Source organism: Molothrus ater, chromosome 21 (genome assembly GCF_012460135.2).
Source record: "Molothrus ater isolate BHLD 08-10-18 breed brown headed cowbird chromosome 21, BPBGC_Mater_1.1, whole genome shotgun sequence".
Classification (NCBI taxonomy): domain Eukaryota; kingdom Metazoa; phylum Chordata; class Aves; order Passeriformes; family Icteridae; genus Molothrus; species Molothrus ater.
In genome coordinates, this window is record NC_050498.2 from 7,630,657 (window position 1) to 7,655,009 (window position 24,353).

Below are 24,353 nucleotides of genomic sequence, written 5' to 3' on the forward strand. Positions count from 1 at the left end.
GGGATGGGGATCGGGGCTGGAGGAGCGGGATTTTGACGGGCATCGGGGCTGGAGGAGCGGGATTGGGATGGGGATCGGGGCTGGAGGAGCGGGATCGGGACGGGGACCGGCAGCGACGCTTCCCTGCCCGGCCACGGTATTTCCCCGCCCGGCCGCTGCGCGGCGCTGCCGCGGGAGGCCCGCCCGGCCCGGCCCGCCCCGCTCCCCCCGGCCGCTCTGCCCCGCCCGGCCCGCGCTGACGTTGGACAACAAAGATGGCGGCGGGGAGCAGCAACTACTGGGAAGGCGAGTGGGGCGGGGGATGGAGGGCACGGGGCGGCTGCGGGGCCCCCGGGGCACGGCCCGGGCACGGCAGGGCGGGACCGCCGCCGGGGCCCCTCTGCTCTCTCCCGGGCGGGCAGCGGGCGCGGGCGGTGCCGGCCTGTCAGCCATGAGGCGCCGGTGCCTGCTGAATGAAGCCCGCGGCCCCGCCGGACCCTCCCGGGCTGCGGGTGAGGGGCTGGGGGCGCCCAGCCGCGCCTTCCCATCGGCGTGAGGGCTGCCCCGGCCACGAGGGTCCCCTCTCCCCTGTGGGTTTCTCTTGCTGTGGGGACGGGAGCCGCGGAGGTGCGGGGTCCCCGGGCGGGTCCGTGACTGTCCCCCGGGCCCTGCAGATCTCCGGAAGCAAGCGAGGCAGCTGGAGAACGAGCTGGACCTGAAGCTGGTCTCCTTCAGCAAGCTCTGCACCAGCTACAGCAGCTCCCGAGACGGAAGACGCGACAGGTATAGGTACTAGCCCGTTTCTTTATGTTTTAAACGCTGCCTGTGGTGCTTGGTGCGGTTTTATCGTTTGCTCAGTGCTGGTTCCACCTGTGGCTCTCAAGGCTTGGATTCTTGGGGAGCTTTCAGCGCTTCTCGCTGCTGGTGTTGCTCTGGATGTGATTTTGGTGTGTGAGTCAGGCTGTGGGTGACAGGTCACTGGGGAAAGCTGGATTTTGTTCTGTGTGGGATCAGTGAGCTTTTTAATGCTTGTTATGCTGGCTTAATTCCGAGTTTTTCTTGTATTAAACTAACAGGAGGTTTTCAGGGACTTCAGTATTAGGGGAATTTAGCTTTACACCTCCCAGGTGGGCTGGTGTGCTGTTGGTAATCCCAGTTTTAAGGGAACTGGAGCACTGAGCAGCTGTGCAGGGAGCAAGCCCTCTCTTCACAACCAGTGGCTATTTCTTCCTGTCTTTCTGCTGAGGTGAGTAATAATCACTCAGCTTCCAACCCAGCTTGGGTTGGAAGAGACCTCAAAGATCATTTTGTTCCAACCCCTCCGCCATGGACAGGGACAGTGTTAATGAGAATAATAAGAGCTGCACATGTTTTTAGATATGTGTATATACAGGTGGTCTCTGTATATATACACGGGTAGTTTCTGTTTGCTTTAATTACATTTATGTTTGACTGAAGAATTAATGTGGTAAAACTCTTCAGGTGTATCTTGTGAGCCAGAGGTGGAATTATTAACAGCAGGAATTATCAACCTCTCTGTCCATTTGCAGCCATTTCTTTGCTTATTAACTGTGTCAGTTGTGAGTGTTGCTGCTTTAGGTATGTGTGTTGATATTTTTCTATTTTATTTAATTTAGTAACTGAATCTATTTTATAATTGTCCCTCAATTTACAGTTCTGGAAGCCTGAGAGCACCTCAGCAATGATAATGTTACTCTTGAACAGCTCTAGTTTCACTTTTGTTTCTGTCTCTGTGCTGTTACTTGCCATGTAGTCCAGTTGTTTTCATTATTTTTGCTGTCCTGTGCCAAACTTACTCTCTTGCTCAAGGCAGAATACCAGAGCCATGAGTAGTCTCTGAGGGGTGTTAGTTGCCACAGATCCGCAGGCTGGTCTGAGATGTGACTTTTCCTTGTGGTTTCAGTTTACAAGCAAGCAGGGAAGGTGTGTGAAGCTAATTGTGATAAATGGTGAGGCCTGTGTTGCTCTGTGGGACAGTGATTGCTTAATAGGTCACAGGTTGTCTTAACACTGTGTTATTAAGGTGTGATTGTGTTGCTGGAGTAACATGCTAAAAGTGCAGTGCTCTCTCCTGCCAGTAAATAAATAAATCAAGTTAAAAGCTGGGGGGAAAAGGACACTGGTACCAGACAGGTGCGTGGTGTCAGGCATTTCTTCCCAGGAGAGGTGGTATTTATTTCCTGCAGGTGATACTGTGTCTTCTGCTCAGATAAGAGTTAAAGCCAAGCAGAATAAGAAAATGTAATTTTTCAGAGCTTATTTAATCTCTAGCAAACCTGGGTATAGTGGAGCTTTCCAACCCTTCTCACTGGAGTTTCCTTATTTCTGGCGCTCATGAAATGATGCAACTTTTCAGTAACTGCTCCTCCTCTTCTCCTTAGCTCTGACACAACTCCTCTACTAAATGGATCAAGCCAGGACAGAATGTTTGAAACCATGGCTGTGGAAATTGAACAACTTCTGGGAAAGGTAACTTGAGTTACTTTGGGTTGATTTCATCATTTAGGCAGTATCCCAATCCGGATTTCTGTGACGCATATTAGGAAATCCCAGTGTGGGTATTAAACAAGGTGTGCATGTCTAGCTGCCTCCTTCAGCTTATGCATTGTAGTTTTCTTGCAAGAATAAGCCATTTCTCATTTTCTGGGGTGTTTTTCCTCCTGCAGCTGACTGGGATAAATGACAAGATGGCAGAGTACTCCAACAGTGCGGGCGTGCCATCGCTGAACGCGGCGCTGATGCACACGCTGCAGCGCCACAGGGACATCCTGCAGGTAACCAAGGGGCCTCCTCCCTGCCTCTGTGCTCTTTCTTTGGCTAAAATAATTATTATTATTATCTCTGCTGGTATCACTGCACGCTGGAGTGTCTCACCAGGAGGTGTGAATGCCGCTGATTCCATCTCGCTTCTCTCCAGGCACCTGCTGAACTCGGAGTTGAAAAAATTGTGCTTTTTATGTCATGTTGGTGACTAGAACTTAGCTGAGAAAGAGCAGTAAAGGGTGCTGCCTTGTGTGGGTGGGTTTTATATAGCAAAAGGGGAAATGTAATGAATTACCTTGTCTGTGTGGCTTGTCATGTAACAATGTGCAAGGGAACGTCACACACTTCAAAAAACATGATTGTAAAAGCTCCTAAGCTTCTCAAGGGAGATGAAGGAAATGTGATGGTTAAAGCTACCAGTCAGTGCTATAAATTAACCATGTTTTCATGGTATAGTACTCTTAAAATGCATATTTTATTTGGCTGCTCATGTACAGTTTGATTTCTGCTTGGAATCTGTGTAGTCCATACACAGTGTGAAAAGCAGTAGCATTTGTATGAATGGTTACAGTGGTTTTGGTGCACACCAACTGCCAGTTAAATTGTGTTTGGAGAAGTACCACCTGCCTGAAATGGTTTAAAATGTAAAATTGCATCTTAAAAATAGCAGTCATCTTTATTGTTCAGAAAAGACTTCTTTTATTAATCTGGTGTACCAACAGAATAAACTCAAGAACATCTTCACCACACCAAAGAAGTAGGTTTTGTTAGGGATTCTGATGGGAAATTTCAACACAAGCCAATTAATCAGAAAGGTGGGGATATCTGAAACTGGGAGAAGAAATTGCAGTGGATTTCCCTCCACAGCTGTAGCTGCAGCCATCCAATTTAGCAGCTACTCTAAGAGTAGTGAATTTTAAGAATATTTTGGATTAACTTCCAGCATTTTTGCTGTTAAATTCCTGAATTGGTCTTGCACTTTGTATTAGAGAACAGTTGGCAATTTTAAAGGTGGCTGGATCTCCTGTGGGTGCATTGTGTTGCTCAGGACCCTAATTTTGGGATAACTGTTTGTTATTACAGGATTACACACACGAATTCCACAAAACCAAAGCAAACTTCTTGGCAATACGAGAAAGGGAGAATCTGTTGGGATCAGTACGGAAAGACATCGAGTAAGTTGTGTTTGCTGCAGCAAAGGTGTGGGACTGTGCTCAAGAGGAGAAAGTGCAGAGAATGCTTGGCATAGCTCACATGTCTGTGCTCTGAGTAAAGCAGAAGAAGTTCCTTGAAGTCACAGTTCTCAGTGAGGTTCTGTTCTGTTGGATTTTAGGTCGTATAAAAGCGGCTCTGGCGTGAACAACAGGAGGACAGAGCTGTTCCTGAAGGAGCACGAGCACCTCCGCAAGTAGGTGTTGTTTCCTCTTTACTGCCTGACTCCTCTGGGGGTGAAACATCTGAATGTCACTCAGCTGGTTTGATGTTTATGGCTTGTGCTGAGTGTGAGCTGTGTGGGGTGGACAATGCTCATGGTAGTGTCAGTGACTGGGGCTTTAGGATCTTGTCAGTGCCAGTTTTGTGTTGTTTTCAGGGGCTTTTGCAAATCACTCCTGACTCAAACCTCCTCCTCCCAAGGGAGTGGAGGCCTTTCATTCTGACTGGGGTAAAGCTTAAGAAACTAAATAGAAACTCTCATGATTTGGCTGGGTTTCCCTCTCCTTTCTTTTTTTTGTCAGTCAGACAGAGAAAAACCTTTTCTCCTTTTGTCTCTAGACAAAAAGTGATGGAAGAGATGAATTCCTAAATTACCTATGCACTTGAATATTTGTAAATTGATTCTAGGTTAGCAGATAACAAGCCAAATAGAAAGCACTTTGTTGGTATTCCTGTTGCAGAGAGGACATTAAGTTATGAGTAGCTGCTTTGTGTGTCCTCGTTCAGCAAAAAGAGCACCGGTGAGAGCAAAGAACTGGAGGGTTTGTGGTTTTTAGAGAGTCAGGAGATGGTTCTGCTTTTCCTGCCTCTCTTTGCCTGTAGTTGTGCTAAATCTCAGGCTCACACGAGAGGGCAGGCTTGCATTTAAAAAAACAAATAAATAAATAATTACATGTGGCTTTCTTATGTTTAAGCTTATAGCCAAAACAACACAAGAAACTTCTACAGGAAATTAAATTATTTTTTTTTTTCAGTTGTAGCTTATCACCAATTCATCCTCAGTTTTCTGTAATGTATTTAAAACTTAAAAATTAATTGACTGAAAGCTTGAATTAGGACTTCTATTAAGCATGATATTGAAATAGAATGGTAAAATATTTCTGGAGTTGTAAAATACCCTTCTAAGAAACTGATACTGCCCTGAGTCCATTACTTTGAAAAGTTTGCAAAAATGAAGAGCAGAAAACTTACAGCATTTTGTAAGCATTTTCTGGCAGATGTCTTCAGAATTTGAGGCTAACATTTATTGAGGCATTGATTATTTGGTTTTTTAAATAAACTAAACTTTGCAGAATGTTTACAGGATTAAAGTGCATGAACAATAAAGTTAAGGCAGTTTTAGAAATAGTTTAAAACCATCTGGGTGATTATTTGAAAATGTTAAGACTTGAAAAAAATCCACCACAACACTGAGGAAAAGAAAACCAGAAATAAGTGTGAGTTGGGGATCTTTAGTAAACAGGGCCAAAACTAATCATGGAATACTCTGCAAGGTGGAGATAACTGTAAGGGCTGTGAAGAAATCCAGTGTAAAAGGAGAAGACAACATTGGCAGGAAATCAAAGCTTGCAAAACTTTTGAATTGAAAATCAGCTCAGAAAAAGATACTGGCAGAGGAAATTATTAGAGAGTTTCAACATATTTGTCTTCAGAAAAGCAGTCAATGAGCTATTCATGCCAAAATGCTGTAAAAACTAAGAAAAGGTCCCAAGAAATCACCAGGATCTGGCAAATTACACCAAACATAAATTGACAAGCTTTGTGTGAGTCATGATGCTGAATATTTGTAGTGCAGTAAATCCTGGTGCCAGACTAATTGACAGAAGCAGATGATGAATAAATATATTTACATGAAGACACGGGAATAAAAATCCAAATGTTTTCAGTGGAGTGAAATCTATGAAAAGAACTTGAAAAACAGACACAGGAATATAAACTTTACAATGTAATATTATATTCTCCAAAGCAGTGTAATGATGCCACAGGAATTACATATTCATGTCAGATATTGCAGCATTCGCTTGGTCTTGACCCTGCCTAATTTATTATATTAACTACTTTGCCCTATTACATATTTATTGCATGATCTGATAACAGAATGTGTGAGCTGCTGCCCCAGTGCTGAGTGCCAGACTCTTCTGTCAGCCTTTTCCTTCATGCACAACCATGTGAGACAGGATAAACACAAACTGGGCTTTGCTCTGGGCTGTGTTTTCCATGAATTCTCTTCAAAAAGCTGCAGGCTGGGATTGTTTGTGGGGTGTCTCACTGGGGAGCAACAGGAGAGACAAGAAACTTCTGCTTTTTGCCTAAATCCGCCTCTTTCATTTTTGTGTCACATTGTGAGCACCACAAATGAGATCCTCTTGATGCTACACGTGTAGGGAATCCTAAAAAAGGAGAGGAAGTGAAAAAAAAATCCGTGAGTACCAGATGCTGATGAATCAAAGGTTCCAACACACATTAGGCAGCAGGGAATGGCAAAAAGCACTGAGCAAGCCCTGCCAGTGCCTGGCTCTCCATTAAGCCATGAGGATCCTGGTCCATTTGGCCTCCCTTTCCCAGGGAGGGGCTGCCTGCTGTGTCAGTGCTGCTGGCAGCAGTGCCATTTCCACCTTGGAGTCCCCCTCGGGCAGGGGGCACAGGGGCCCTGTGCTGCTGCTCCCCACGCCAGGGAGGCTGAGACAAAACACCTCATGTTCTTCTCCCTTCAAAAGCTTCACTGCTGCTCAGTCCATTTTATCAATCAGCTTTTTGTTGGGAAAGGAGATTTGTCCACAAGTTCTGCTGGCTGTGGATAGGAGGCATGAAGTGTCCAAGTCACTCAGTTTCCTGTCTGAGTTCTAGACAGGTAATTCCAGAATAGCTTTACCAAGCACAGGAGAGATGAACAATAACACCTAATTTCTTAAATAAAAAATTCACTCCTGTTAATTAAAATAAGGTTGGCAGACAGATGTTGGTGAGTACTGATGCCCTGTTAATATTTTTACCCGATACCTCAGATTTCTTGGCATGTCAGATGCTTAAAGAAATACCCAATCTAGTGTGGTCATGTTTGCTGATCATTTTTGAAATCTTGTTTTCTTGGGTCTGTGCCATTCCCTAAAGGTATTTTATCTTCTCTGTTTGTGTGCATTTGGCCAGGGGTACAAACAAGTCATCCTTTTTCTTCTAATGCTGTTTTCCATCTAAAGAAAACAATTTTTATTAATAGATCTAGCTTAGCATTTTAAAAACTGCTCTGAAAAGTGCTGCCTCAGAGGAAACAATTCTGTTAACTTAGAGTCTGCCCTGAGAAATTCTGCAGTTATTGATGAGTTATAGTCTAAGTCAGCAAAGAAGGAATTAATGTCCTTGATGAAATTTGCAATATTGTGTGTGTATGCAAGTGAAAATCTCCCTTGTGTTGTAGGTGAGTGATAGCAGGGGGTACTGATGAGTTTGTGTAAAAATTGAAGAAATCTTCAGAAGTTTAGATTGAAATTACAGGTGTTATTTCCCATAATGAATTCCTTGTAAAACTGGGTGAAAACACACCAGTTCTGTTATTGTGGGGCAACTGTGTGATTATTACTTTATTACTCAGCTCCAGCACTCAGAAATTAGTCATTTATCCCTTGCTAAAAGAAGTGGCTGGTGCTGAAGCAGGTGCCTGTGTGGTGCAGATCTCATTAGCTGTGGTTTTAATTGTTGTTAGGTGACTGCATGTTTCTGCTGAGTGTTGCTATGCAGCCTGTGAATCTATCCAGTAAAAATTTTTATAAATCCTCTTAGTTGGAGTCTCATGTGTGAGTGATGCAGGTAGATGAGATGAACCTGCTGTAAGAGTTCAGACACCCCTGTGTGTCTTAAAATACTCAAAACTGGCACAGAGAAGGTCAAAGTGCCAGAGTAAGTGGGTGAGGAACTTTTTTTTGAAGGAGGAAAAAGAGGAGGGCAAACAAATCAGAGGGACTTGTGCTGCATGGGAAAGAGAAAAGAGGAATAGGAGAAGTGAGCAAAAGAAACAACAGGAACCTGCAGCAGTTGTGTAATGGTGCTAATTAATAATACATACCTGAGATGATGAGGGGAAATTAATGTTTGTGCAGTGCTTCATGTATGTGGAGTACTCTGGAGTAGTGAACGTTTTTATTGCTTTCATTATGGGATTTTGTTATCAGCAGAACTGTTTCAAATTTCCTGCTGTTGTTTGGGCAGAAATGGGCACACTGAGTAGAGAATAATCACCAGGAAAACTGCTTCCAGACTTTGGTGGTGGTACAGGCAAGATCTTAATGGAGGAGTGACTTACTGACTGTTTTTCCTCTAAATATTGTCTTTCCTGACAAATTTTCACTTCAGCACTGATTTGCAGAGAGAAATCAGCTCAACAAAATGCCAGAGACATCTTGCAGGGTTTTTGATTACAGGTGATTTGATTTTTTGGGAGAAATCTGCCAGTTTCCTACCTTAATAGAATTTCTTTTTCTTTTGTTCTCCCTGTTCTCTGCTCTGCATGCCCTGGTTTCCATTCACTGTGCTGTTGCTGCTCAGGTTCCTGTGGATTCCAGTGGAACATCAGGGTTGGGTTCAGACCAGAGAACTGTGCTTGCCTCCCTCCCCATCCCCTCCCTAATTTCCAGTTGCAGAGCACACACAGCTCCTGTGCAGTGACTGCCCCAGCTGGCACACAGTTCAGCCCTTCACCTCCTTCATCTTCTCCTGGGAGCAGAGAATGCAGGAGGACCAGCTCATTCACCAATTCCTTTTTCCATCCCGAGGTGCTTGGGGAAGCAGCAGGGAGGGAGGAATGTGATCAGCTCTTCCCTGGGTGCCTGCTGCCTGCCTGCTCTGCAGCCTCACAACTGCTGAGCTCCACTTTAGTCAGGCCCAGTAAGGGCTTTATTATTTTATTTTTTTTTAATTACCAAACTTGCCTCTTAATTAAGCTGATTTTTTGTTCCTGTCAGAGCAGAATGCAGTGTTCTTGTGGTTCCATTCTCTTCATTTGAATGTGGATTTTAACTGAAGCAGCACTTGGGAATGAGTGATCTTTGTTCTGTAGCAGTTACGAAAAAAACCCAAGCAGCTCTGCCCTGGGAGGACAGAGGAGCCCTGCATGGGCCTGATTTGGAGGGTTTGGATCTGGTGCTGTTTGGTGCAGCCCTGCTGGGCAGGGCTGGAGAGGGGCTGCAGCACTCTGCCCATTGAACTGGAATTTACAGTGCAAGGAGGGATTGGGGAATCTAGGTTAAAACATCTCTCTGCTGGCCATTAATTGCAAGAGCTCTGGCAATGGTGTGCTGCTGTTTTCCCAAACACTGTTGGCTTGTTTTCTTTGTTTCTGGAATAAGTTTGAGAAATTGCTGCATTAAAAGCGTGTGCCAGTGCTGGATGGCTGTGGTAATCACCTCACTGCTCTACCACTGAATAACTCAGGCTTTGGGGCAGGGCTCTGTGCTCTGTCTGAGCAGCAGCACAAAGAAAATGCTTTTCAAAGAAGGGATTTGAGCAAAGGAGGATTTTTGGTGTTGCAAAGGCTTACTTAAGGATGCACAACAGCTTGTCCTGTAATCCTGTTTCAAAATACAATTCTAGTCTGTCTTTCTGCTCTGTCTCCTATTCTGTTGCTGCAGAGTTTTCTTGATTGCATCAGTGATTCTTTCCTTTAGCCTTATCTCTGTCTGGGCTTGAATGGGTTTTATCTCCCAGGCTGCTGGCAGAGCCTCTGTCTCCTGGAGACTCCTGGCAGAGGGAGAGGCCACTCTGGAAGTGGCTGGATCAGCTTCCCCTGCCACAGTCCCAGACTGAATATGACACTCGAGCACATCATCTGCTCAACTGCTGCCCCAGACTGAGAATAATTTGCTGTTTTCTTATTTAATAGTAAATAATGTTCGGAGAGGGAGACAATTCATGTCTTCTGGGAAAGGAGAAACTTCACTATACATAATTATGTGACTGTATGAGCAAGTTATTGAAGTAGTTTAATGAGAATTTGGGGAGGTTCAAAGCTTCCAGGCAATGGAGGAAGATGCTCTCTTGGGTATTATTATTATTTATAAATAACTTAATAAAAGATCATGAAAATCAGCCAAGCAATTCAAGATTTAAGAGGGTGGTTTTTTTCCTCTAAAAATAGTTTGAGCTTCATTAAGGTAAAATCAACTATTTCTTTTAATCTTCCTTCGCTGCATTTAGGACTTAAAAAAAAACCTCTACCCCAAACGACTAAACCAAAGCTTCTCTGTCTCAGTGATGATTTGCATGCTTTCCTGATAGTTGGATTGCTCTAACAATACTGTAATCAGTAATTTCCCTGACACTGATGACTGTTGTGACACTTTTATACCTCAATATGTCTAAAGTGATTGGGACACCAGATGAAAAAAAAAAACCAACATCCAACCCACCAGACACAGCATAAAACTTAGTTTGGGAATTTCCTGTGTTAATTCCAGTACAAAACTGAATTATCCAGGTGACAAAGGATGTAACCACATTGACATTAAGAGCTTCAAGCTCATTTTTACTTTTCATCTGTATAAAAAGTGATGGTTTGGGGATGAAATTCCATGCACCCCAGAGAGAGTGGCTGTGGAAACTCTTGTAGGTCTTTATGAATGTCTGCAGGAGCTAAAGAGCAAACCCTCACAGAGTGAAAGATTGCCTGAATATATAATGGGAAAAAAAAAGTGGCTGGGACAAAAACTCTGCTCTGGTTCTTGATTCTGGGCTTCCCCTTAGAAACAGCACTTTGGTCTTAACCTGGGGAAAGGGAAGGCTATAAAACCACACTTCAGACTTCAGGTCTCTGTGGTTTCTTCTGAAGTTTTTTTGTTCCTTTCAGAAATAAACAAGTCACTGATGCATGTTTTATTTGTTTTTAGCTTTCCTTTCAACGTTGTTTCTTAACTAGGGCAGCTTCCCCCCTCTAAGGTCTATTGAAATTAGGGCTTTCAGGAGTGCTGAAATCCTTCCTGCATGGGCTGGTTCTGAAAAGCAGGTGCAGCTTTTCAACAGAACCAACAATTGTGGAGTTTTATAGAATTCCTTTTGTGCAATCTCAGAATCACTTTTATATTCTAATGCAGCATGTCATTTTTTTGTCAGTGTGGCTGTGTACTTCATTATTCTTTAGGGCCAGAAGTGCTTGCTCATTATTTGCTATTGGATCCTCCAGTAAAAACAAGCTGTTGAACTCAATTTGATGTGTATGGATATGTTAAATAGTGATTATTTCCATTTTCTCATATGCAGAGTGTATCTCTGGAAAGTTACCACACTACTGCATAAATGTCATTCTTGAGTTTTTATTTAATTTCAACCTCTCCTAATGCATCAGAATTAGGTTCTCATTCTTGGCTACTGAATGATTGCTGTGCAGATTCCTTTGTGTTCCATCAAATCCATGATGCTAAGCAGAACTAGATCCAAATTACCCTTAAAGCATCCCTATTTTATCCTAATAATAGAGTTCTGTTCAGAACTTTTCAAGGACTTCAGTTCTGTCGTGATTTGAAAGATGCAGAGTGTTTTCCTCTCACTTGAGAGACTTGTTTATATCAAGTCTAGTTGCACTTCTGGAAGAATGCATCTCGTTCAGTCTCAGATAAAAAGCCCTGAGAACCCTGGGAAATTGGGTCAGAAGAAAAATGCTGAGATCTTTACCCATTAATGAATTGCATCCTGGGTTTGGCTTGTGGACAGTTGAAATGTTGTGTGCACTTTACATTTTGAACCACAAGTGTTTGTTATGTTGCATAGTTAACTGTGCAGCTTTAAGAATCATTTTCTGCAACTTAATTAACAGGCAGGTAGAGAGTTGTAAATCAGGTACCTCAGCCAAGTCCTGCATGAAAGCCACAGAGCTTCTCCAAAAAAAAACCCTCAAAACCACAGCGGGTGAAAATGCAGTTAGGGAGCAGAACACGTGTGTGTCAGCGTGGATTTTAGGGTTTCATACTGCATTGAAGTTGAGTTGTCATCCTAAGGATAACTCTCACTTCATTTCTATGTTAGCTGGACTGGAAATTAAAAAGATATTAATTATGAAGGTTTTTATGTGATGGGTCTCTTGCAGAAGACATTCCCCCTTGTGGTTTCCTGTCACTTAGGAATGTGTGAATAGTAGAATGGTTCTTTAGCTTTGCCAAGCTTTAGTCAAAAAACACTGAGCTAGAAAAGTGATCCAATCTATTCTGTTACAGCACAGATTACAAACAGCTTGTGTTTGTTGTAAGCTGAGCATCTCCTGTCTGTGTGTGCCCAACAAATCAGCCGTGACAGGTTATCCTGGGAGAGCTCCATTGCAGTCAGGTCAGTGGCACACAGCAGAGCCTGGGCTGCTTCCTTTGGAGGGGTTTTCCCTTTAGTTCAAGGTCCTATCCAAATTCCATGTTTTAAACCAGGGGAATAATGCAGGCAGCCCTGCCCTGGCTGCTGGCAGAGCGTGCAGATGTAAAATTTGAGGAAATGCCGATGGAGTCCATTAGGAAGTTACTGGAATTGTTCTGACACTTGTGGTTGCTGATAATGACTTACAGTAAGGCCTGCCCTGCTCACTTCATTTCACTTTGTTCCTATGGGTAATATGGAGCAATTATAGGGGAGGGTCAGGCTCTCCAAGAACTTCTCCCACCACCCTGGTGGTGCCACCCTGGCACTGGTCTGTGCTCAACCAGCTGCTGCCCTTCATGTGCACAGCAGGAGCTGCTCTCATTTTTCAAGTTTTTACCTGACTTCTTTGGGTAAACTGAACACTGCAGGTTATTGAGAAGCTCTTATTCCCTTATAGATTTGCTCTAAGGGAAGAAGTATTGATGCTGCTCACCCTCTTGGGGCTCTCAGGCTCTTTCCCAGTTCGTCTGCATGCCAAAGAGCTTTCTTGGCTAATTCCTCTTTTAGAGAAACAGTTCTTCCACTCTGATAATTCCCACACAACTCCATGGAGTTCAGTGGAGGTGCAGGCTCTACCTTTTGGAAATCCAGGAGAAACAGATGTTGTTGTCAGACCTGTGAAGGTGGATCCCTGTTTTAATGGAGAAAATCCCTTGGTACTCATTTGCCTCCTTTAAACTGAGTTAGAACAACTAATCTTTGTAGTGGTTATGTGTTTACAGGTGTTAGGTGCAAAGAAGGTGCTTCTCTTGGTGTATCTAAAATCCAAATGGCTGGAATTGATGAGCTGGTGAGGTATTTACTCAGTGATGTAGCTAGAAGTTGGATTTTTAGCTGAATTTGTGTTACAGGGTTGCAGTTGGAGGAGGTTTCACCAGATTATTTTCCTGGAAATCCTTTGGCAGATTTTTCCCTACAGTGAAAAGAGATGCCTTCTGTGTATTTTTTGCCCTCATGTACAATTTCTTTCCATCTGGAAAGAAATTCAGCACCAGCCAATGTTGGTTTACTCTTGCCTAGAGCAATGGATTCTGTTCCAGTGCCTTTCATTCTAGATTTAACAAACTGCTTGCGTTGATGAAAAGCAATGTGATATTGTGCTTTTTTTCTTTTCCAATTTTGCAGCTATTCCTCATTCTTACAGAAAGTGATTTCTGAGATGTGCAGAAATAAGCTCACTGAGGTGTTCAGAGTTTGTAGGTGTGATGATGTTCAGCAAATTTATACACTGATTAATGCTCACATTTGTGCTGGGTTTTGTGTTTGATTGTTGCCTTCTGCAACACACAATGTGGCAAAATTGCATTTCCTTAGCATCCTGATTTGTGCTTGAATTAGCACTCACAGAAAACCAACAAAAGAGAGCAGTTTGGGTCAGTATTGGGACCTTTCTTTGCTTTTGGAGTGGTTTCTGTGGGGAAAGTGTTCATCCCTGAAAATGCCTCATGCCTTTGTTTTTGGCCAGCCAGGTTTTCTCATGCTGGAAGTGGGAGATGCATGCTTCATGGTCAAATACACTGGTCTTAGTCAATAAATACACTTCTACACCAATTCTTGTCTTCTTCAGCAACTTTGGAACTAAATTGAATCAAACTTGGGACAAGTCTTACAAAATCTGGAAAATCACAGGGAGGGAAAAAAAGTGTTCTGCTTTACATTCTTCTGCTTAAGTTTTTAAAGAGCTTAATGACTTTATGAATTTTTAATATTATAAGGAATGTTGATGGCAAGCAGAAAAAATGAGTTGGAGATGGAAGTTTTGTGTGTGTGCACAGTGGTTTTTTTCATTATTATCCTGTTATTATGATGATGGAGATAACTGAGTGTATAAATCAGATTTGCCTCATACCTGTATATCTGTATTAGAGTGTGTTTTGCAGGATTTGCATTCCTGGAAGCTCCACATTGCCTGGTGATCCAGGACTGTGAAAATCTGAAAGATTTATTGGAGGCAGTTTGAGAGAGCAGACACTTAGTGATTTATCTTGCAGTTACAGAAAGAACAAAGTAAAATTATTATTTCTGTAGTTACTCTTTCTGAAAGGAAGAAAATAGTTATCAAGTGCTATATTAGTTTATTCTACAGGGTTTTCCCTCTCCCTTTTAAATTATTCTATGTGATAATATTGCCCTTAATTTCATCTGAAGGGTTTAAAGCATGTTGTGAGATGAGTTGTGTGCAGATGAGTTTTACTCAACTAAGTATTCATCTGTATTAATGAATTTTACTGAAGTACAGACACAGAGATTTGCCTTACAAACAACATAAAATGCTTTCTTTTAGTTGTAAAAGCCTGATATTGCGAGCAGGACTCTTTTCTGTTATGGGGGCATATTTCAATTAATTTCTCCTTCAGATTAATTTACCTGTCTGCATATTTAAAGGACAAGCTGTGCCATGCTCTGCAGACAGCAGTTGCACAGAGGCCTGGCTGTTCCATATGCATGGCTGCTGGGCTTGTGCCATTCCTTACAGGAGGTGATTGCCTCAGCAGCTTCCAGCCTTTCTTTCCTGTAGGATTTTTAAAAAGCTTTGTCTGTCTGGACAGGTGAAAATGCAGAGTTTATTGAAACAGATGGCAAGTCAGATTAATAATGCCCAGAACCATCTTTTGCTTGGATGTTCATAAGGAAATGTCCACTGGATTTGTTGTCTTTGCTTGGACAGCAGAAGAACAAAGTCAATAGATTTTAATTTAAGAGCTTCTTTTTGTAGTGTTTGGAATATGTAAGTTAAGCACAATTGCCTTGTTCAATGTTAGTTTTTTATTCTGGGAAATGAACATTATTTTTAATTGTGAGAACAGCTTCTATTTGTGGAGAACAGGTTATTAATAGTCAGAGATCTGCAAACTTCCCTTGTGTCTCTGGGCCCTGTTGTACTTTGTGTTCTTGATCTTCCTTAAATCTGACTTATTTTTGTGGTTATGAGCTGTAAAATGAATGAAACAGATGCTTCTGTTTGGGTGTGAGTGAACTTTACAATCTGTATTTGCCAAGGAACCCAAACCTGCAGAGCAGAATCCCTGAAATGTCCCTGCTCACAGTGCCTGCCTTTACCAGAGTGTCAGGGACTGTCACGGCCATTCCTGGGGGGTTTGCTCACATTGGAAGGAGGGATGAGTTTGGAAACCCTCCCAAGAGCTGATTCTTCTTGTGCTGGGAAGAACACTCTGCAAGCTGTGCTAATAAAGCTGTGCTTCCTTTAGCCTGCCCTCACCTACACATCTTCATTCTGAAGAAAATTCCTGTGCCTCTCATCCTTTTAAATATTTGGGGTGACTCCACATCAGTTGATCTTGAGGTTGCAGATGCCTGCTAAATGCCCTGTGTTGGCATTTGCAGCTCATGCCTGTTTGTGTTGGTGTTCAGAACTGGTGTTTACTGGTTTATACATTTTTATGACTTTTATAATCATTTTACAGGTAGCCACATTCCCAGAGTTTATTTTTGTGTGCGTATAAACATACATACACATAGCAAAATAAAGCAGTGTCGTGTAATCTGAAGCTTTTAAGTCACTTTTTGTGTTTATGTGTCTGACTAAGGAATAAAACTGCCCATCTACAGCTTTCTCTAGCATAAAAAGCAGTGAGTGTCCCTGCTGCAAACTGGCAAGCCTAATTTGGGTGCTCTAAAAGCCTTGGAGGACATCCTAGTTCACTTGAGGTCTGTAAAAGTGTTCAGCTTCTCTGTCATCTTCAGTTCATCAGCATAAAAATTCTATCATTTCATCAGTTAAATGGACAAAGAGCTGGTAATGATTTTTCTAAGGTAGGTTTTTTAATAGGGCTCTTCTAACATCTTCCTCCACAGAATTTTTTTTTTAAGTGTAACCTGTTACCAGCAAGGTTTTTAATACTTTTTCATTGATAAATTTTTTTCTTAAATAATTTAACCTTTTCTAAAATGATTCATTCTTTTGCACTGCTCTTGCTTTTGAGGCTGTTTTCTAATGGTTTTGCAGTTTATTCTGATTATGCCCTGCCCACATAACACACTTGTCTGTTAGAGACTATCTATGAAAGGCACATTCTCAGCTGGATTGTGTCTCTGGGAGACTCAGTGATTACAGAAATCTTTAATGCATCGCTTTCCTGTTCTGCCTGCCTTGGGGACATGGGGAGATGCTGTGAGACTGCTCTGTGTACACAGCTTGGGTGTTTCCCCTCTCTGTGCCAGTGTAATAAACACCACACAGTGAATAAAACTGATTTTATTTGTTTAAACCAACATGCTCACAGCTGATGTGAATCTTAGAGAGTGTGGCTCTGTTTGCTGCCCCAGTCGAGTCCCTGGCAGCTTAAAATTGAGCAAAATATTTTTAGTGCTCTGTTCTGTGTCTGTATTTCAAGCCATGGACAGCCTGAAATAGCAACCTTGGTGTTTTCAGTTCTCTTCACAGAGGAATAAAGTCATTGTGTTTGCCTGTCCCCCTCCCCAGCAGGTCACACACGTGGCCCAGCACGTTCCTCCAGCTGGAGCTGTGGGGGGATCTCCAGAATTCCTGTGGGAAGGAGAAAAGTTCCAAATCAGGCAGCTCAGGCTGAGTCAGAGGCAGAGCTGTGCTGCTCTGGGGGTTGGCAAAACACTTGGAATGAGGAGGGTGGAGGATGGAGGTGGCCATGCCCTGTTGGCATCTTGGAGTTTGGAAGCAATCAATTCTGATTTACTACTGAAAGCAGTAGCCAGTACAGCATCAAGCTGCTTTTCTGTCAGGCTGATTTCCTCCTCAAACTGCAAACTGGATTTTTTTTACCATTATTCTCCAAGAATTTGTGTGAATCTGTGAGATAAACAGAGCAGTTGTAGGGGTGAACTGTGGGAATGATGCAGGCACCTGTTCCATGACAGGGTTACACTGGAGATATTGATTGCTGTGACAAGAGGGGTTTTTGTGACATTTCACAACTGCCTGCAAAGCAGTGATGGAAACGCTGTGTGAAAGTTGAGTACAGAAAAGGAGAAATAGCTGCATTCCTCCAAGGTCCTTGTTACTCTTTTTAATGGTGTGTGTTGGGTTTTTTAGTGAAATGTCCTCTCTGTGCTGTGCTGGATGCTGCCCTTTCCCAGGGATGCTGCACAGGGCTGGATCAATGTGTGACAGGCAGGACAGGGCCACTGCCACCAGGGCTGCGTGTGGCACGGGGGGTGTGCTGAGTCCATCAGCTCAGCTCTCATCCAGCTGCTGTTCCCCCAAAGGGCTCTGCCAGCATCAGCCAGGGTTTGGGGAGCTGATCCTGAGCAGGGCTCTGAGATGGACCCAATCTCAGCTTTTTAATCATTAATGATATTTTTCGAAGGGGTGGGCAGGATTAAAAAGCAATAAAATTAGCTGCTCCTTTCTCTAGTACTCCTTTCCAAACAGTCCTCCATAAATCACAGTGCTATTTCCCTTCTCTTGTCTTCTCAGTGTTTTATGTGTTCTCCTGAGCAGCTGCTCTTGCTACACTTAGGAAATGCTCCTCCAGTGCATCTTCTCCAAACTCTATATAAACCAAACCTATGTAGTAGTAAAATATAACAACATCCAGAAATAAAACATTCTAAGAGCAAATTTATTATGATGATGATGGGGATCATTGATTAGTGATCTAAAGTAGTACTTTGTGCTTGTTACTTTCTTTAACTTGGTTTTTTTTTTTTTTCTTTCCTTTGGCTTTCAGCTCAGATCGACTGATAGAAGAAACAATAAGGTAGGAATGAATGTAAAAATTGTCATTATTTTCCATACAATCAGCATTTCCATTAAATTGTGTCTAAATATATCAGTCCCTATATTTATACTGTAACTGCATTGTTTCCAGCTCCTTGGCAGTATTACAATGGATTGCTGCTGGGTTTGGTTTGGGTTTTTTCTATTCAATATTGACATAGGAATGTTGCTTAAATATTTTATTCACCCTAGCTTAGAAAATTTGGATTTCTGCTCAAAGGTGAATCACCTTTGGAGCAGAGTGAATCCCAGGCTGAGCTGTTGAGGGCTATTCCTGTAGTCAAGACATTTCTGGTCACAGTGACACTCCTGTAAAACCTGATTTCTGTAACCTTTCAATGTATTCAGAATATTCAGCACCCAGTGTGCAGCTGATATGGGTGAGGGCTTTTACCACAACTGCTTGAGAGGTTATTGCTGTTGTACATTTATCTTTCCTTACATTGTTTGGATACTTAAATGATACCTTCTCTAACTAATCTAGACATTGTAGAACTGCAGCAACACAAATTTTATTATCTGTGCCCTTTCCAAGCCAACCTTTTGCAGACCAATAACTCAAACTGTAATAATGCCCAATTTAATGGTTTTAAATTTTAGAGTATTGCTTTAAAACAAAAGAGAAAAAAAAAGGTAAGAAAGCAAGTAAGATATGCTTTCAGACAATGCATGTACTGACATAAATGATCAAGAAGAATAATTAGAGGTGCAGCAAGGCTGTGTCCATTAAGGGCTGGTTTAAGTAGACACAGTGGGCTCAGGATAATTAACATGGAGGAAGAGTGTGTTAAACCACATCAGTGTGCAGGGATGAGTGCAATAATACCTGAAAATGTGGTGCAATTTCACCACAGCCTCACAGAAATATTTCTCCAGCTTAGCCCAGCTGTATTTGTTTTGTGTTCTAGTCCTTTCCTCTCCTGTATTGCCATGCTTGTAACCCTAATTTTCCATCTCAAAAATGTTCAGTGTTTGGTGAATTTCTTTTTTGCTGCCAGCTCCAAGTAAGCAGAACATTAAGCAGCATATGGTGATTTATTACTCTTAATATCCTGCAAAATTACATGTAATTATGTCATTGGCCTGGCTTCTGGATTCTGTGTCATCAGAGGAGCTCCAAGCTCTCAACCTTGCACAATTTGTTATCTGGAGTAAATTCTTGCTTGAGTTGTTGCCAAAAATGTTCTACAGTTTTTTGGTACAAAAAGAGCTTGTTTGGTAACAACATGGAGTAGGAAATGTAATTCCACTTATATCTGAGTTGAATTCTGCCTCTGTTAAAACCAGGGTGAATTGTTGTTGAGTTCTTTTTTTTTTCTTGTGGTCCCCAGTAATGGCAAGTGTTTGGGTGTGACATTAATTGATGGCAAATCCTGCTGCCTTCCAAGTGAATTTACCAGATGGGAGTTTACCCAACTCACCCATTGTTTTATCTATTGTAACCCAAATAAAAGAGGGAATTGTGCAGAAGAAGCTGTTTGAGGACAGATTCCTTGAGATGTAATTAGCTCATTCTGGCTACTGCTCTGTCTTCAAGGTTTACATCTGCTGCAGTTCATTAGTCATTTTTTAATTAAGCCAGTCAGGAAATCGGGTTTTATTTCCTTCACACTTTTACTTCCTTAGGCTTTGTTACTAAGCACTGATTCCAAACATTGAGAAGCACATTTCTGTGTGTGCAGAGGCTTTTGTTGACGAGCTACAGCCACTAATTGTGAGCCCTTGCTCTGATCTGCTGTCAGCCAGAGGAGTGAGGAGTGTGAATCTTGCTCTCCACAGAGCAAACATCCGTGCCAGGGAGTGCATGGGCACCTGAGCTGAAATGATTCAGTAACCAAAGCTCTGAGCAGGGCTGTCACTCCAGATGTGTCATTATTACTAAACTTTTAATCAATTTTTAAATGAATTACGTGCCATGGGTTCTTACTGCAGCATATTTCTCTCCAGAAGCGAGTGGGATGTGATACTTTGTACTGCAGTTCTTTTGGAACAGCCTTCACTTCTCTTGGCCAGATTTAAATATAAGCAGAGATTTTGCTTAATATGTTTGGAGTTCTCAGGTTTTCATTTTCAAACATTATCACTCCTCCAAAATAGCAGACCATTTATTTCTTGTTTTCTAACAACTTGTGTTTTTATGTTGGCTCAGTTGGAATATTTTTTATAGTTTTGCCTGTAGAGAGTGACAAGTTCTTAGGATTTTGTTGTAATTCTGTTTCTGAGACCTAATCCATCAATGTTTGTATATTGGCAGATTGGACTGAAGCCAGACCAAAGCCATAAATTTTATTTTTAAAAATGATCTCCTTATGTATTTGGTCTATCTCTTTAGGTAATAATTAGGATTTAATAAAAGGGAAAAGCTCAGATGCACTGAGTGTTGACTTTTTAAAGGCATGAACCACGTTTGGAGATTTCTCTCATTTCACAACCACCTTGTCCAGGCAAAATCACTTACATTCCTGGGGGAATGTTTCTTCTGTTTTCACCTTAGGCTTCATCAAAGGAAACAATGGAATAAATAAAGGAATATAAAGGGATATATAAAGGAATTTGCCAGGCTGTGAGTGCAGGTATGCATTGATGCACACACATACGTGTATATTTAGAGATACAAATATAGAAATGTATCTCCAGACAAAGAATAAGTGATGCAATCAGAATTTTTACCAATTTAAACCCAGAGCTTTCATTTCTATGCACAGTCACAGAGTCCATTCCCTAATCATAGACCTTGTCATGAATTTCAATGAGCAAGTATGATTCATGGCATGCAAAATGAAGCAGGAGTTCCAGTAATACGTGAATTATTTGATTTTTAATAACACAACTTCTTTCTTCAGAGTTTTGTTTCAGTTCTCCAGCAGTGTAGATTTGACTGATGTGTCTCAATGGGTGAAGCCAGGAGTTGATTTTTTGCTACATTTCCCTCAGTGACACTGGATGGATGTGGCTGCAGTGTGGGGTGAAATGAGAGCTTAAACACTAATTTAACTCAAAACCCTTTGCTTCCAAGTCAGGCAGCATTAAAAGTGTATTTGTGCATGTTGGACTTGTCCATCTGAGATGATGCCTGGAAGTGTTAATAACCCTGAGGGTTTTATGCCAGTGAAAAGAGCAAACTAAGTACAAATATCAGCTGGGTTTGCTTTGGAGGGAAGTTTGGCCACGCTCATACCCACGGCACTGCTGAACAATCAAGGGCAAACTTGGAATGTGGCAGAACTTCTGAGGGAAATATGACTGCAAGCCCAGGAATTTGAGATTCTCCTGCTGCTCTGGGGAACAGATAGGTGGGGGTTTTATGGCTCTGACCTTGGGCTTAGCTGGGAGAGATTTCTCCAGTAGTGCAGCAATGCTGAGCATTGTGCTTGAGCAGGGCTTTAATATTAAATATAGAGAGCAGGCCAGATACCATCTGGTTTTAGAAACTTGGTTTACACCCAGCTCTGGTAGTTCCAGCCAGTGCAGCACTGAGAATAGTTCCTGCTGGCTTCCAAGGGAAATGTGGAATTGGGGTCATCTCTGTTCCAGTAAGAAATGTTCATCTTTTGATGGGAAAGGTCCACACGAGTTCCGGAGCCAGCAGAACCAGGTGCTGAGATCTGGGTGTGACTAAATGGGGCCAATCTTGTGAATGGCAAGAATGGGATTCATTTTTTTTAAAATCTGCATTTGTCACTGAGGCAATGGCAGCAGCAAGTCAATGAACATATGTCAGGGGTGGGAATGGAACCAAAACTGTCTGATGGAGGATATGAGGAATCTGCAGTGCTCAAGATACAAAACCAATCTCTGGACTGGTCCCCAGGAACTCTGATTTCTGCTGCTTCTTAGATTTAATAATCTCCTTTACAGATCTGAAGGCTTAGATAAACCAGCTCAAGGGTTGAATAATCAAATTATATGTGAACAACATTGCTTTTTGGTTGAATTTTGATGTGTTAATAGTAGCTGGAATCCAGTTAAACTCTTGTTCATGAATATCACAATTACATTTCATTACTAGACCATATCATATTAAAAATGGTAATTACCCCAGGTTTTTTTCCTTCAGAGCTCTGCAGTAAAACCCAGCCCTTTGAGCTAAATTCTTGAAAATACTGGATAAAAAAAAAATTAAATTGGTGTCAATCTCTTAACCCTTTACATCCTGCCTTTTCATATGGAATGGACAGTTTCACTCCCCAGATGTCAAAGCAGGAACCTTGTGTTCTCTGAGTAATTATTTCTAAAGGCATTTTGGAGGTGGCTCAGAGCACTTTATATACTGGAAATCATTTTGTGTTTTCACTTCTGTAAATGAATGGATGTTTTAATGAGTCATTGGATGCATCTTACAAAAATATGGGACTTAATTCAGAAGTGCTTTGAGAGACACTGTATTAAAAACTCATCTGGACAAATATCAAGTCAGTGTGGGGGTGGGAGATAGGAGTCTGTAGGTTACTGAACAAACTTTCCTGTGTGCAGATAGAAAAAAAAATTCCTAACTTGATTATTAGTAATTCAGAATTCCCTGAGTGCTCTTCTTAACAGCAAATTTTCAGTGGTTTTGTGAGTTTGTTGTTTTTTACTTTAGAGGACTAAAATACCTGCGTTGAAAAATTGTATGTTTGTATCAGGTAAAAGCAGCATTTCACATTTTCCTGCCTCTGAAATGACAGCTTTAGTTTCCTTTTATATTTTTCTGTTGTGTTTTTTCCACTTAACTTTTACTCCTCCAGAACATTTCCCCTCCACATTTAAGACTCATAAACTCATCCAAGGACTTATTTTAATCATTGTTATTCCTGTAGATGAAGTCAACAGCAGTAGAGGTGACTTTTCTGAGTTATTATGAAGCCTTGTTGTATTTCTGTCCTGCTTTATGTGTTTTTGAAACACATGCCAGCAAGGAGAGCAGTATTTGCCATATTTTTCTTTCTCAGGCACTGTGTCTTCAAGCTTTGTCAGCTGAACAATTCTTTATAATCTTCATTTAATATCTTGTTTTTAAGAACAGAGTTGCTTTTTTTCTGACCTCCAAAGCATTTTAAATGAGAAATTCAGTTTTTTATTGGTAAAGAAACAAAGAAAATGAAAACTTATATACCATGGGGGATATTCTTAATTAGGACCAGATTTCAGAAACTGATTTTTTTCTGTGCTGTGATGGAAGCATCATTTGGGATGAAACAAACTTCTAAATTTAAAGCTTAAGCCATGAGAGCATAATTCCTATGTTGCTTGTAAGGTAATACCAGTTTTCATTGGGGCTGGAGGAGAAAAGTCAAACCTTGCCTGTTTCAAGAAATCTCAGTGTTTCACACTGTTAACAGTTTATCTAAAACTGAAATCATTTAACTCTAAAAGAGAGAGATTAATGAAAAAATTGTGGTTTCATTCATGTTGCTTCACCCCATTCATTGTCCTCTGAAGAAGCATTCCCTGCTTGTTCTCCTCTTGTGGGAGCTGTGGATTATTCTTAGCACCAACAACTTGATCCTCTTTCTTTCCCCAGCATTGCCATGGCAACAAAAGAAAATATGACTTCTCAGAGAGGGATGTTGAAGTCAATACAAAGCAAGATGAATACCTTGGCAAGTATCCTTTTTCCTAAATATTGGTGCTGCCTGTGCCTAAGAAGAGTTGTGGTACAATATTTCACTCTGTCATCAGCAGTGTCAGTGCCTCTGTGTCCTGTGCTGTCAGCAGTGACAAACAGGCCAGGTTTTTATCAGGCTCACCTGATAACCTGACTGAAGCATCTTAATGGGAAATGGGGTGAAAAATTGGTTTTGGTCAAATTTTGGCACTGCATATAAATTAACAGAATTTAATTTTCAGGTAGAGGTCTGCAACAGCTTTTCATGGCCTTCCCTGCTGTATGCTGTTCTAGAAGTACAGTTTCATTTTTGCTTTTTGCTTTCAAAACAGCTGAAGCTCGGTGTTCATCACTGCCTCTTGTGGTTTACAGCTAAGAGAAGTCAGGGTCTGAGCATCCTCTTACACTCTTGTGAGATTTTGGCTTGTTGGTTTCTGTGCATATTCTGTCTCAGGGCTGAGGATTGTGCCACGCTGACAAGTCAGGCACGTTTGTGGTTTTCCCACTTACTCCTTCCCCTCTGTCAATGGACAATGTCAGCACTGTTTGGTCAGACACATGACATCCTGGAAGATGCATCTTGGTAACCCAGAAATTTCATTACAGATCTTAGCAGCTGGCAAGAACATTCCAATAAAATCTCAAGAAGCTTTGGCCTTAAAAAAGATTCTCGATTCCAAAGACACG

At 41.8% G+C, this 24,353-nt stretch overlaps 1 protein-coding gene across 2 annotated transcripts in view; it reads left to right on the top strand.

Annotated features, from left to right (window-relative positions):
* Window positions 1-239: 239 nt before the first annotated feature.
* GOSR1 (golgi SNAP receptor complex member 1) overlaps window positions 240-24,353 on the top strand; it is a 28,983-nt gene continuing 4,869 nt past the window's right edge. Inside the window, exons 1-8 of one of the 2 annotated variants that reach the window (XM_036395158.2) lie at window positions 240-285; window positions 654-768; window positions 2,382-2,469; window positions 2,667-2,774; window positions 3,847-3,938; window positions 4,097-4,171; window positions 18,030-18,059; window positions 23,583-23,665. In XM_036395158.2, the coding sequence (XP_036251051.2) occupies window positions 255-285; window positions 654-768; window positions 2,382-2,469; window positions 2,667-2,774; window positions 3,847-3,938; window positions 4,097-4,171; window positions 18,030-18,059; window positions 23,583-23,665 (622 nt within the window). In that variant the 5' untranslated portion in view covers window positions 240-254. The remainder of the gene's footprint in view (window positions 286-653; window positions 769-2,381; window positions 2,470-2,666; window positions 2,775-3,846; window positions 3,939-4,096; window positions 4,172-18,029; window positions 18,060-23,582; window positions 23,666-24,353) is intronic. The other variant, XM_036395159.2, reaches the window with a different exon arrangement.